Raw genomic sequence first — 14348 nt, 5'->3', positions numbered from 1 at the left:
AAGTACCCAGGAAATATTTTAAGCTGAATTCCAATGTGCGTCTTGGACAGGCACAGCACGAGTGTCTTGAATAATACCCTACTCTTCGTGGATTAATTGTAATGGAAACTAAATAACAACTTACTTTGAATGTACTCCTCTTAACTAAGCAGTAAGTTCAAGAACTCCCTAAGAAGGGGATAAGGTTATTGGAGTTCAGCATACCAATGTCTTCCATCTGTGTTCCTCTTGAGAGGCATAGCTTAGAACATACTGTGTTAAAAACCATCTCGGGTGCTAAATGTAAGCCAAACGATTTCTTTGTTTTACAGTAACATGTCTTTTTTTCTAAGTTTTTTTTTTTTCTGTTCTCTTTCACCTCCACATGAAAGATGGAGGAGAGGGTAAAAATGACTATGCAAAATGGGGTCAAAAACATAAAATCAATAAGCCAGGAGAAAGATCTGTCATCTTCTACTAAATGGAATCTTAGGTTTGTGGTAACGAGCTGATGAAATACCCAGCATTATTTTAAAATAAACAGCATATCTTCAAGAAAAGATGCTGGCAATATCTGCTTCTTAGTTTCCATTGTCACTTCAGTTTCAGATATCCCAAACTTTTCAAAACCAGTGAACTTTTATAGTTGTTTTTTTCATGTTTGATATGTGAAGATTTAAGGAAAGGAATGTAAAATACTTTAGCGGAATTCCTTTAGCAATTTCTTGTTATGGGAGGGGAGGAAGACTCTGGCTATACTTCTGCACACATAGGCTTTTTTTTTTTTTTTTTCTTAACAGAGCTGAAGTTTGAGGATAGACAGCTTCACACTGAGGAGCCAATATATTTTTTTTCCTTTAGGTTCTGGAAAAAAAAGAAAGTGATTTAAAAATGATTCTGAACACTTGCTGTGGCAACTGAGGCTCCAGTGCTTCATGGAGTTCAGGGTAGGCAAATTCCTGCTGTGCAAGGATCCCTTCTAACATCAGTGTGCTGTTCTGCATAGGTGTACAGGGCCACCCACGTGGAGCTTCCTTTAAGGTCTGGGCCTCTGTGTTTAGCAGACTTTAAAGAGAACTTTAATTTTATAACATCAGCCGGTTTGTCCCTTTTTGTTTTGATTGTCAAGCTAATTGTTACTAGTATTGTGGGAGATCTTTTAAACTAAAATGTTAGATAATTTTTTCTCAGTTTGCTTCCTGCGTTTTATAATGGAGGATTTCAGTTTAATTCTTCTACTGCAAAGAGATGTCAAGCCTTGATACGTCATTGTTCCTGGGACAATTTGTTTGAAAAAGCATGTAAGCATTGCTTGAGACTCACAAGCGCATGTTCCTCGTAGCAGTATTGCTTTCCTGAACCTATGCTACCTCCTTGCTCATTTTAAAACCAGAAAGAAGGGGGATGGGAAGAAATATCAGCATATGAAAAAACTTTAAAGTTTGTGGTCTTCCAGCTGACAAAATCACACACTGCAATTTGCAGGGCCTTACTGAACGGTCCAACATCCATACAAATTGAACAGTGTGCCACAAGTAACAAAGATATGTGCTATTCTTACCACCTTCACGGTGCAAGTCAAGCCCCTTTTTGTGTGTTTTCCTATTTGGTGACTGAGTCTATTTAGTTTGTTTGTGAAGATAGTTTTCCTGATCAGTCTCCTGCAGGAGAGTTGAAGCAATCTGTTTGCCTGACAGAAGTGCCCTGTGCTGTATGCAAGTGTGAATACTGTAGTGGCCAAGTTTTCCTCCTGTGTAAGAGTTCAGGTAGCTCAGTGAAAAGCAGTATGATAGAAAAGTTGGGTCCTAGTAGAATCCTTATCTTAGCCTAACTGCCCATTGACTGTCTGTCTAGTGCGTGTGCGCGCACACACATGGAGCGCTTTTCTAATCTCTTCCCCTCCCCCCCGCAGTCATTCAGTTAATATGCCATAAAACTGTGCAACTAGCCATGTGTTTTGTTGCAACTTTAACTTTTGCTTGGTAACCTGACTTAGTTTTACATAGTGCTCCATATACGTTGTTTTGGTTTTTGTTGTATTTGCATTTAGTTTGTCTCACTAGTGTGCCTCTTTAGTGTGGCTTTTAGTGTCTTATCAACAAAGTCCTCTCTGAGAGTAGGGTTTTGGTTTAAATGACTGGAGATGCAAGTTTGAGTAGACTCTGTGATCAAATCCCTCTAATTTAGGGATCGTTGACCTTGGTGCTGTGTGACCATCAATGTATGATTCATCTAACAGAGAAGAAAGGAGCTTCTCTTCTGGAGTACCAAGTGAAGGCTGGCCTGTTTGCTGCAGCAGTTTTGCCCGTGACAACTTATTGTCACTAAATAAAATATGAATTAGAAAAAGAAAGTTGCATTTTAAGTTGTCTCGCTTGCAAAGTTCAGATATTAGTTTGGTCCTAAGTACACTGTTAATATTTTCTTTTAATAAAATATCTGGTTGGATAGTTACAAAAAAAAGAATGTGTGCTTTTGGCATTTGGTGGTCTCCAAAGGTGGAGAGTGTTAAGGAAATTCATCATTTTTGAGTAGTATTTGACTTTTAACGTCCTTGAAAAAGGTATATAAATATATATAAATGTAAGCCTTTAATATAGTGGAACCCTTGGAGGTGCAAGCATCTGCCCACATGGATCTTAACTGCAGCAATGTGACTGGAAGATGTTACGGTAGGGCTCTAATGAACTATTCCACCACAGTCTTGTTGTGGGAGGATTATGCAGAATTGTATTTCGCAAGGAATTCTTTGCAAGGTATAATTTGGTTTTCTTTGTGCAGGCAGCTAGACAGGTGTGTGTATTGGGGGAGGGGGGAGAGGTGAGAGGTAGATATGTGAATGATGTAAATGCCTGTGTGGAGGGAGCAGCTGCTATTTTCATTTGAGCACATGCTTTGAATTTGACTGATGTTATGGGGATACTCTGAAGATGGAGGAAAGCTCTGGAAACTTTCCCTTTTTCATGTTTACAGGATTTACCCTTGTAGTTCCTAATGGCGTCTAATCGTGTAAGCCCAGTCTTTAGGACATCATACCTCTCTCTCCACTCACTGGTTTGTTTTTATTTAAAAATAAATAGCACTAATATCTGTGACTTAATAATAAACCCTACTCTTCTAAAACAGACTGTAATGATTAGATTTTCTCCAGATACTCCTCTAAATACTGTCATTTACTTTGATATACTATATGCATATCATTATCACTTTGACTGTAGTTCACTTTGTTCTTTGTGTCTATATTTTTTAGGACCCTTGAAACCAGAAATTACCATAACTTACATTGCTGTTTCAGCTATATTCTTTAACAGTGGACTCTCATTAAAAACTGAGGTATTGTAATTTCTAATTGCTTCATTCTTGTTTTGTTTTACAAGTTTTGTGTTGCTTTTGATCAAATTTGAATGTAATTGGAATATTTAATTGGTAGGCTATTGTTATGAGAATGGTTAACAAAAGAATATCAAAACTGGACTTTTACAGAATAACTGCTCCTTTATTTCAGAAAATTCTTCATAAGGCAGCAGAAGTGATGAGGAGAGTGTGAGGGAGGTTCACCCATCCGTAGGGTCATTGTTGAGATTGCAGGGCTTTGACTAAATGGAAGTGCTGCATGCATTTTTGAGTGTGAGAGACTGGGTCCGCACCCCAGTCAGGACAAGACTCAGGAGCACGCTAGCACCTCTCCTTTCCCCACCCATTCTGCACGTTGGTTTCTGTGATGTTACCCCACTGCTCAGTTTCCATACAAGCTAGAAAACTGTGTGAATCTAGAGTAGAACTACATAGGGAACTAGGCAGAGAGAGGCTAAATGGAGTCTCCATGCATCTGTAAGACATGAAGAAAAGATGTGAAATATCAGCGTCTCTCTCTTTCATGTGTCCTGCCAGTGTGCTCCATAAGTAAGACTGTGTAGGCTAGTCACTACCCGATTCATGCTGATGAAGATCTAGTGACTTTAAGGTATTCAGTTGGGTAGGCAGAGGATAGCAGCCAGTATCAAAACAAAAGGATTCTTCTGTAGATGCAAGGCCAATATACTGATACAAAATCTTAGCAGTCTTTTCCTGTAAAATTCGCCTGTCTCTTGTGGACAGATGGACTTGAAATTCCTACACTCCAGTGCATATCACAGACACTGGGACTTTTTTGAGATTTTATGTCTTTTTCATTTTTCAAAGAACAGCAATCTGAGAGTAGAAGGAGATGAAGGGGGAAAACCTCTTAGTGAATCATAAAGTGGGGAGGGAGAAGGAAGTGATTGCTGCATGCCAAGAAGAGAAGAAGGGGTACCTGCTCTTGCTCAGTAGCCAGAGTTGAAGGGAAACACTGCATTTTTTTTGCTAGTCTAGTTTCTTGGTTTCTTTTACTCTGTTGGCTGTGTTAACATGTCCTTTGTATGTGTCTTGAAACTAATGCCAAAAAAGCATCATGATATTGTCTAGTATTACTTCTGGGCAAAGTATCAGTGGGACTTGGACAGTATGCATTGAACAGAAAAGTTAATTTCTGTACTTGTATCATGATTATGATGATAACACTTCAAATGGAGGCTGTGTTTGAATTGATGCTAGTCCTCTCTTTCTGTGTCTGCAGGCAATTCTGACTCTAGTGCCTCTAGTTCTGCTTGCATACAGTATAAGTGAAGTGAATAATTCTAGTCAGTTTCGTAGTAGCTGTTTAGAGCATTGTGGTCATATGTGGAAGCAGAAAGAACCACGCCAATTTATGTTTCACTGGGACAGTAACCCATCCTAATGCAAACAGGCACTGGAGTTTTCCACAGAGGACCCAAAACAACCTGAGTTGCACTATTGGAGTGGAATTTTCTGCATTCAGTGTTAAGAATCTTTGCATGCAGAATGAAAAATGAAAAGCTTCTTTCCATTTTAGTAATTTGAATCCTTGAAACTTCAGATTTGTAAAGCTTCTGTGAATGCGAATGAAATCTGTAGTGTAATCAGAATCTTGGCTAGATTCCCAATGCTATGATATCGCTGTCTTAACTTTCTCCAGTTAAGGTGTTATGATTGACAAGTTCTTGGCAACTTGTCATGCCCCACTTTGAACTTGTATAACTTTCTTTCATGTGTGGTTCTGAAAGGAATGCATATATATGTATATATATATATGTATATATATATGTATATATATATGTGTATATATATATGTATATATATGTGTGTGTGTGTGTGTGTGTATATATATGTATATATATATGAAGTCTTTGCAGGAGCTGCATGTCCAGCTAGCTGCTCTCAGATTGTTTTAGAAATGGCAGTTAGTAGTGGTGGTGTGCATCTAGCTCTATTTCATCAAGAAGCTGCTCTTGCATTTCTGCCATGGGGGTAGAAGATGAAGAGAAAAAAATGTTTCAGCAATTAGTCCTAGTGCTGTTACTTTCTAAAATGTATAGTAAAAACTAACCTGAAATGTTAGGAGACTAGGTCATGATATTATTAAAATGCTTTGGGGTATTTTTTTAATTTTTCTTTTTTTTTCTTTTTCATACATCCTTTAGTGTTTTGAGAAACATAAGGCACAATCTAAAGTTGGTATTATTCATCAGTAAATGTATCTTTTTATTGAGTTGCAAAATAAGTTGTTTCTGCTTTTGTCTTAATTAGTTCTGGACAGTCTGTATGTCTGCTGTTTTAACTTAAATAACACTAATTTCATTTGAATTAATATATTCAGTGTGCTTTATGAAAAGAAATTGTATAAGGTTTAACAATGTGTATCCATTGAAGACGAGAATCTGATAAAACTAGGAATAGCTGGTACTCTTTTAAGATTACACTTTTTTTTTATCTGCTGTGAAAACACATGCTCAAAAAAAGATTTGTTAATGTGCATTTAGAAAGCATTTTACCAAATAACTGACAGCTTTCAGGGAGAGCTAGTCTGTGCACAGCCTTGTTATGTTTTCAAAACTACAGATGACTGTGGTGCCCCTATGTCTATTAGAAACAGTTTGTGGCCAGGAATCACAAGACCATTTGACTGCACCTTACTGTGATGCCCTTTCAGTTTTCAGTGACTGGATAGCTTGCTTTTTTTGAAGAAAGTCCTACTGTAGGCCCCAAGAAATTTAACAACATACTTGAGTTATCCGTCTAAATGAGGAATCTGGCAAACCACTGAAAACACTGTTGCTCTGTGTATGCGTTTGCCAGAGTCGTCCAGCTACGACCATCTTAGTGTGAGGTAACAGGGACTTGCACTCACCAGAGAGAAACTTGTAGAAGCTTTCTGAAGAGTCTAAAGTACTGGGGAAGACAAAGTAACCTGTTCCACTTGGTGTGGAGAAACTGAGTCATAGCTGGCATAATCTCTGAGATTTCTGCTCTTTTTGAGGATTCTAGAGACTGAGATATTTTGAGGCAAGCCCTTGTAGAGTGCTTAAGAGAGTGAAGGCTGTTTGCATTAGTGTTTGACAACTGTGTTAATGCAATCTAAGGAATAACTATTTTAAAGTTGATTGCTAGAGACATTTTAAAGACTGGTAATTTAGGTCTGCAAACACTTGTTACACAGCATTTCTTTATGCTCTAAGTTGCCTGTGCTGTTAGCACCCTCCTTGCTCGCTGGGACCTGTAACCAACCTATCCCTAAGTTTTTGTCTTGGTTTTTACTTTTAAAATTATCACAGTTTCCCTCAAATGATATATTTTAAGGTATTTTCCATTGTTGTAAAAATAATAGATCAAAAGGGAAAGTGGGCAAGAACCGTACAATGCTGAAAGCAGGAATAGAACGTTTTGTATAATGCCATTGGTTGCATTGTCCACACTCGGGAATGTGTGACGCTGCCTAAGTTGTCATCGGAGATTGGTCCACTAGGAAGGCTGGGACTGGAGAGGACTTCCACGTCTTGACAGGAAAGAAGAAGGAATTTGCAGCTGTGCTGAAGGACTCGCTTACAACTGAGAAAAATCAAAGCATTATTTATATTTAAAAATCCACTTTATAGAGATATTTTTAGGTACGCTTTCTTCTCACGCAGGATGTTTTTACTGCTAGACATTTTATTTTTGCTTTCTTTGAGGAAAAATGTAACAGTACTACAGTGAAGCCATTTGTAACTCCATAGGTACTGTGACAGTTTTATGTGTGAAGGCCTATTTTTTTTTTTTTTTTTTTGTAGACTGAAACTAGTCTGCCTGAGTTTTTTCTTTAAAAAAAAACAAACAAACCCTTCCCGCCTCAAATTTGTTGTTTCATTCAGTTAACCAAGAACTGAATGTAATGGTACTTTCTTCCTCAAACTGGGTCAAGATGTTAATTTGAAGTCTTTGTTTTGTGTAACTTTCTGAGAATAGGGTGTGAACAGGTACCTGCCATGAAAAACTATGTTTTTTCCCCAAACCCAAATTTGGGAGATAATTTTAGTAAAAGAAATAAGATAGCAAGGTGCTTAATTGCTTGTGCTTCCAGATGTTTAATTGCATCATCGTGCATTTGGATGGCTGAAAATACAGTATTTGGTTGTGTTTATAAATGTTTACCTGTTTCGAAGCTGAAAAAGGGTGGCATTTGAAGACCTGCTGCTGTGTCACTGAACATTGAAATACGCTTTTTGTCTTGTTCTGTGTGTGTTTTTGTTTTGTTTTTTAATGCATCTGGGGTATTAGACCTAAGATAGCTTGAGAATCCTGACAAATTAGGTTTTGAATAAAAGTGACATCAGTTCTTTTTTCTTTCTTTTTAAGCCAACAATGCAACTGAAAGCGTGCAAGTTATCTTGAGGGAGAGGGAAAGGGGTTTTTCTTCTCAGTTAGTGGGAGTTGAAATGAGCTGAAAAATATAAGGCTTCTCCCTTGTACTCAAAAGCTATGTAAAAGATTCTTGAAGTGCCCCAAAACCAGAAATGGAGATGTAGCTAACTGAAGAGCGTATTGCATAATGATACTTGATCACCTCTCTAGAGTGCTGCTCCTTTGATGAAAGACACTGTGTAACAGCAAAATTTTATTTATTTTTTCAGTCTCCAACTGCATTTTGCATCTTATGTCTCTGAATTTTGTGGCTTAACTGTTGTTAGCTTGTTACAGTCTTGGTATTTGTTTCTTTACTCTTCTTTAGCAGTCTAATTTCATTCTATTTGCAAGCTCTCTGCTGGCAATTCTGACATACAGTGATATTTTTAAAATCTTCTAGTACAATAAATAATCAAAATCTGCCACTCAATTACTTTGTTTGTTATCCTTTCATGGAAAAAAAAAAAAACCCAAAACACTAACCCAAACCCTGGGTGATGACTCCTTGTAACATAAAGATCCCTTTCTGCTGGTATAAAGGAGAATTACGCTTTGTGGCTCTCTTTAGACTAAGGAAAATTTAAATCACATGGACACTGCAGGTTCCCCTTTCTCCTGATGTTAGCAGTCAATAAAGTAAACAGATTGTCAGCATAGTTAACACAGGTGTTGAAGCAATGACACAGTTCTAAGGCTGCCTGCCGAAAAGCTACCATTATAAGATCTATGCTAGTATTGAAGTGGTGGACAATTGTTTTGGAGAAAAGCCCAGGAGCAGACAGAGCTTTTATTTTGTCTGGATGTACATGGTTATTAAAGAGAAGAACAAATAATCCCTAAAGGTGCCTTTTTGACATGCACTCTCTTTGTATTATAAAGATCATCCTAGTTTTGAAGCACAAACATGATCTTACTTATGATTGCAACTTCCTCTCTTCTTTTTCTCTTGCAGGAGCTGACAAGTGCTTTGATGCATGTGAAACTACACCTTTTTGTCCAGATTTTTACACTTGTGTTCTTCCCAACAGCAATCTGGCTCTTTCTTCAGCTATTATCAATCACACCTATAAATGAATGGCTTTTAAAAGGGTATGTTTAAACGTAATAGATTGAAATATATTTGTAACTATCTTTTTAAAGGGCTGCTCATCCTGCAATGTGTGTTTTATGAGTTGTGTTGTGAACAGATTTTGTTGTTTGTTTTGTTGTTTGTTGTGCTTCAGCACTTTGCTATTGAAAACACAGTACGCACAAGATTGTGCTTTCAGAAACCTGGTCTCATTTTTAGAGAGTCTTGTCAGTTAGTTTCGTGTGTGGGGAGCTTGCAACAGGTCTGCTTTCTATTTCACAACAGGCAGCTGAAGCTGCTGTGCTAGGTCTTGAGGAGGATGGGGGGAAAGAAAATGGCTGCTGAAGAGAAACATACGTCTGTGAATATGTATTACGTATGTCATGTATTGGTATTCTGTTTTGTTTTAAAACAATCTGTATCAGGCCTCTCTTGCATGTGTCCACATTGGAGTACAGCATCTGCTCCTAGCTAAGTTGCGGAGGGGAAAAGAAAGAGGATAAAGCTTTTGTAGAAGGAGAACTTAGAGATGAGCAAAAGCTATGTTACCATGAAAACAATGCTTTAAATACTTGGGTGTGTTCTGCCAATGTGTGCTTCCAAAGTCGCATTGACAGTGGTGATGGGTGCTATGAAAAATCCAAAGAATAAAGGTTTTTTTTTTCAGATCAAAGGTAAAAATATCTAGAACCATGCAGCTAGGCTGGAATGTTCAAGCATGAAAATCAACTATTTTAGAAAACTGCTTAAAGAATCCGTACTGGTTGTCTTAGTGTTTGATGAAATGTTGCCTGGGGACAGTTCCCTGTCTTAAAAGCTTAATGATAAAGCTGCTCATGTTTAGATGTTTATAAAGCATTTTGTTTTGTTTTTGAGAGGCTTTTCGAGGTGTTCCACCAAGTGTGAGGTTCTCCAAATGGTATTGAGAAGATGAAATCTGAGATGAAAATCATCGAGAAGTTAGCGCTGCTGTAATTAACACTATCAGTACATCAAGTAAATAAGGCAGTGAAACAATGTTCATTTCCATTTGGTGATTCATAGTGAAGGTTGTTATTTATACAGTAAAATCACTGCAAAGGGTTTTTTGTTTTGTTCTCAGCCAGAACATGGACAGGATTTTTAATAGTGACCTGGAATTCCTCCTAATCCAAGGCAGTCTCTTCCTGAAATATGAAGTGCAAGGAATTTTGATGCTTTTCATGCCTTACAACACTTATCATCCCTTCTTTCACTGATGCCTCTTATACCACTTTGGTTAATATTAAAGGGGCATATTCTCAGTTACATGCACAGATATATGTGTTTATGTATATACATACACACATGTGAAACTACATACTTGTGTGTGTAACAAATACATGTATATGTGTGACTCTCTAAACATCCTAACATAGCCTTATTTTTCATGGAATAATGGATGTGTTTTACTAGTGAGCTAACAGACTTCTGTATGCTTTGAGCTGCCTTGCAAGCACTTGTATTTTGCGTACTCTTTCTGTTCTGGCCATGTTTTATCTTTACTATTGTAACTCTGTAGTATGGTGGCTTCATTAAAGGAATGAGCCGATAGGGAAGTTTAATGAAAGACTATTTTGTAACAGGGCTTTCTTGATAAAGATTGCTGTTTAGGACATTGCACAGGCCAGCAGCCACTGCGTGGGACTGAAGGGGACTGCAAGGGGAGCTTGGTGGGAACAGTACCTTCAATGCTGTGTGGGAAGAGAAGCTACTGAGCTCTGTCTTTAGAAAGCAGCCACAAGAACCAGCTATAAAATGAGTTTAAATTCTAGGATAACTCATTTTAAAGTAGAAAATGTCCACGTTTTCTCACATGTCCATATATAGGTACACAAAAGTGGAGCGAAAAGAGGATGTGAGGAACTGCCTGTGCCTTGTGCGCTCTGTCTAATTGGAATTTCACCTGAGTGCCCCACAGTCATAGTTATGGTTCCCTCAAAATGCTGAAGTATCCTACTGAGGACATCAAGTGACAAAATGGAGTTTGGCAAAGCTTCCTCCTCGTCACATGCATTTAGCACAGCTTGGAGCAGGAGCTAATTGGTAGTCCTCACAAAGGCCTGGAAAAATAGGCACATGCTCCCAAGGACATTCAGCTTCCTTTTGGCAGGGCAGCTCCCATGGGGACTGTAGTTCTGTGCTACTGTCTACACAAGTCTATGCCTAAAGGATGTAGTCAAGCCCACAGTTAATTTCCTGCCTTGCTTTCAGGATTTAATTCATGAATGGTAGATTCTCCCGTCCTCTATAACCATCTGTTTTGCTCTAAATGTTATTTGAGAGGCAAATTCAGATGTTACCAGCTCTTCATATGTGTTTCTGTAGTGCTGTGGGATTTTTTTCCTTCTGCCTGGGACCATATTAGGAAGTTTTGTTTGTTTTGTTTTGCAATAATTTTGAAATAGGGGAGAAACTGACATTTGCCATAAGTGACTTTGGCATTAATTTTTTGGTAACTGACTAGGTTTTGTATTGAAAGGATCCCTTTGGAAAGGAACATGAAGCAGCTTATATAACATTTGCATGGGTTCATTTCTTCTCCCATTGTTAGCATATGGCATTTACAGTGTAGTTGGTAAGGCATCTAGCACAAGATACAGCTTCGGTAGTTACATATGTGACTTTGAGGTCTATTACTATTCAGTTGTCTGTAGTATGTCAATAGAACAGGTATTATTTATGGCCCTTCAGCAAGTCCCACGATATTAATGTGTATAGCGCTGCCTGGACTAATGGAACATTTCAGCTTGTTGATTGTCTGTAGTAGTCTGTTGGCCGTTAGAGGAGTTTGCATGTTGCTAGTGTGTTGCATGTAGTTAATAACAAAGTGAGGAAAAAAAAAAAGTTGTCAGGCTATTTATATGCATCCTCTGATGCACACCCGATGAAAACCAGTTTCATTTAGCATATATCATTTTCTGTAGATTAATATTTTTGTATGAAGGATATTTAGAACCATATCTCGATGGTGACTTTTTTTTTTCATTCCAAATGTATCACTTTAAATTTCACCTGGATCTTGTTTATTAAAACTTTCTCTTAAAGTGAGGAAAATCCCTTTCAACTGAGATGAATGTGCTGGTACACATTTCTTACCTCTCTTGATAACTTTGAACTTATCCATCCTTTATTAGTGCAGGTGAGGAGTTCCAGGAGCTAACTGCGAAGAGACCATTATAGAAGAGATGTAATGTCACAACTAATATACGGGATGGACATCAGAATTACCATGCGCTTCCTGGTTTTCACTGTTTCTTCTTCCCATATCTTTTCTTTCCAAAATGAGCTTATCTTGCTAAGCACTGACAGCTCCCTGCTTCCAGAGACTTGTCTGTAAGCTAAAGGCATGAAGCACTTCCAAGGTGATGCTTGGCACTTCATGTGATTGTATCCATATAATGTGCATATTGGTTGCCTTTTTCCTTTTTTACAGTATCTGTAGCTGACAAAGTGAACATCTTTGTTGTCATTTATCTGTTTCTGCTATTTAAGCTTTTTGTATACTTGTAGCATTTCAATTGCACTGTGGTATGCTTCCTATTATTGTTAAATCCAATCCCTATTGGATTTAATAGGTTTTTTTTCTTTTTTTTTACTATAACTCTTTTAAACACCATGTTCCTTCAAGGTGGAATTACAAGTGCAAAGTAGTTCACCAGCAGTACTTGCCCTGAACAGGGATACTGTGTCAAACTCCAGTGCTTGAAAACATACATAGAGTCCTTGCTTTTTGAGAATTCACAGCTTGTTTTGTTTCCTGTCTTACTATTCCTTCCAACTCAATGCAGTTTTTGCTTCAGAAGGCCCATTTTACTTAGCCCCACAGTTTGTTGGGATTTGTTGCACTATGTTCTTGGTTGTTTTCAACTTTATATTTCATACAACTCTGTTTTGTAATAATGGCTTTTTGTGGACTGTATTTAAAAACAAAAGAAAGCTCACACAATTTTTCTGTTTTCACTTTGCAGCAGCCCTTATTGTATATGTTGATAATCTTGATGGACAAACAACAGAAGAAGAAATGACAGATAATAGTTAAACGTTTTTGACTGTTAAAACGCAGGAGAGAGCTGTTGCTGTTTTGATAAATGGAAGTCAGATGATTTTACCAAGAAGTGAAAATGTGCATAAAAATAAAATATTGGATGGCCTTTTAATGTTTAGTAAATAAAAAGCTTAATTGTGATTTCTATTGGCTATTGACTAAAAACCAAGTACAGTGGGAATGTAAAATAATGGACATGGTACTTCCCACCCTTTTACTACTTAGTAGTCCATGTTTTCGTTGCTTACCAGCTTTTGTAAGAAAATAAGTTTGCATCCTTATATATATTTTTTTTCTCCAAATAGATGCAGGTATGTTAACACACTAGAAACTTAACTACATCAAGACACCATAGTATTTTTGTGAATGGTAGATACAGTTCTACAGGTGGGAAAATAGAGATATTAGGTGTTTAGGTTTTTAATGGTGATATGACTGTTATATGTGGTGGTTGGTAAGAGATGGCATAGAAATCCTGCCTGCTGGTGCTGGGCTGTAACCACAACACAAACTGATTAGGTTGCACAGGTGATGAAATAATTGTTTCTGCTCAACTATTTGGTATTTTAAGATTTTTAGGTTGTAGAATGTTTGCATGATGCAAGGAACGTAACATTTCTTTTTGTTGTTTGCAGCTTGCAGACAGTAGGCTGCATGCCACCTCCTGTGTCTTCTGCAGTAATTTTAACCAAAGCTGTTGGTGGAAATGAGGTGAGTTGAATTTCAAAAAATTATTTATGATGAAGTTGTGTGGCAAAACATTGACTGCAGTGTGATGCTATTGTGATTTGTAAACAAACAAACAGACAACCCCCCCCCCCCCCCCAACCTTTTAGAATTAAAGCCTGGGTATTGTGTTGGTGTTAAATTACTGATGTGTTAATCTTCTGGCGTTAGTCAAGCTGACAGAAGCTTGGTTTACTGAGGTGGCAGATAGAGACTGGTGCTCTGCTTGTTGCTGCACGCTATTTCACTAACCCCATGATATTCCATGCGGTGTAATGGTTGTCTCATAGACCACTGGCTTTTTTGGAGAAGGATTACCCCTGCAGTAATTATCTGGAGAGTATTTAATATTAAGAGGCCTTATTGCAGGAGTTCCCCAATCTAGAGGCTGTAAATGCAACAAGTGAGACAATGAACATCCAAAAATTATTTTAAATATTATATTGTTATTTGAGGCTGCAGGAAATTAAAATTCTGGGGACTTGGAGTGCTCTGACAGTGACATAATGCAAAGCTCTCAATAGAGAAGAAATGTCAGAAATGAAGTTTTCTGTGCAAACTCAGTTTGGTCACTTTATGTGTGTGCCTTAAGACAGCATGTGCTGATGTCATTTAAGATTGTTTCTTTCCCCACAAAATACCTGACACTTTCAGGAACAGTATTTAGGAAATGAATCCGGATGTGATAGTTAATGAGGCTGTTCCCTTTAGATCTGCTTCCCCATAACTGCAGAAGCTGGATGAAAT

General features: G+C 37.8%; 1 protein-coding gene across 4 annotated transcripts in view; it reads left to right on the top strand.

Moving 5' to 3' along the window:
* SLC10A7 (solute carrier family 10 member 7) overlaps positions 1-14348 on the top strand; it is a 154308-nt gene that overhangs the window by 841 nt on the left and 139119 nt on the right. For 3 of the 4 annotated variants that reach the window (XM_064510780.1, XM_064510779.1, XM_064510778.1), the window contains exons 2-4: positions 3230-3312; positions 8693-8829; positions 13511-13586. In XM_064510780.1, coding sequence (XP_064366850.1) covers positions 3230-3312; positions 8693-8829; positions 13511-13586 — 296 coding nt within the window. Of the gene's footprint in view, positions 1-779; positions 927-3229; positions 3313-8692; positions 8830-13510; positions 13587-14348 lie in introns of all 4 variants that reach the window. The other variant, XM_064510781.1, reaches the window with a different exon arrangement.

The sequence above is a fragment of the Dromaius novaehollandiae genome, chromosome 4, assembly GCF_036370855.1.
Source record: "Dromaius novaehollandiae isolate bDroNov1 chromosome 4, bDroNov1.hap1, whole genome shotgun sequence".
Taxonomy (NCBI): Eukaryota; Metazoa; Chordata; class Aves; order Casuariiformes; family Dromaiidae; genus Dromaius; species Dromaius novaehollandiae.
Note: the sequence above shows the minus strand (reverse complement) of the source record. Positions and strands in the feature narration are given on the sequence as shown.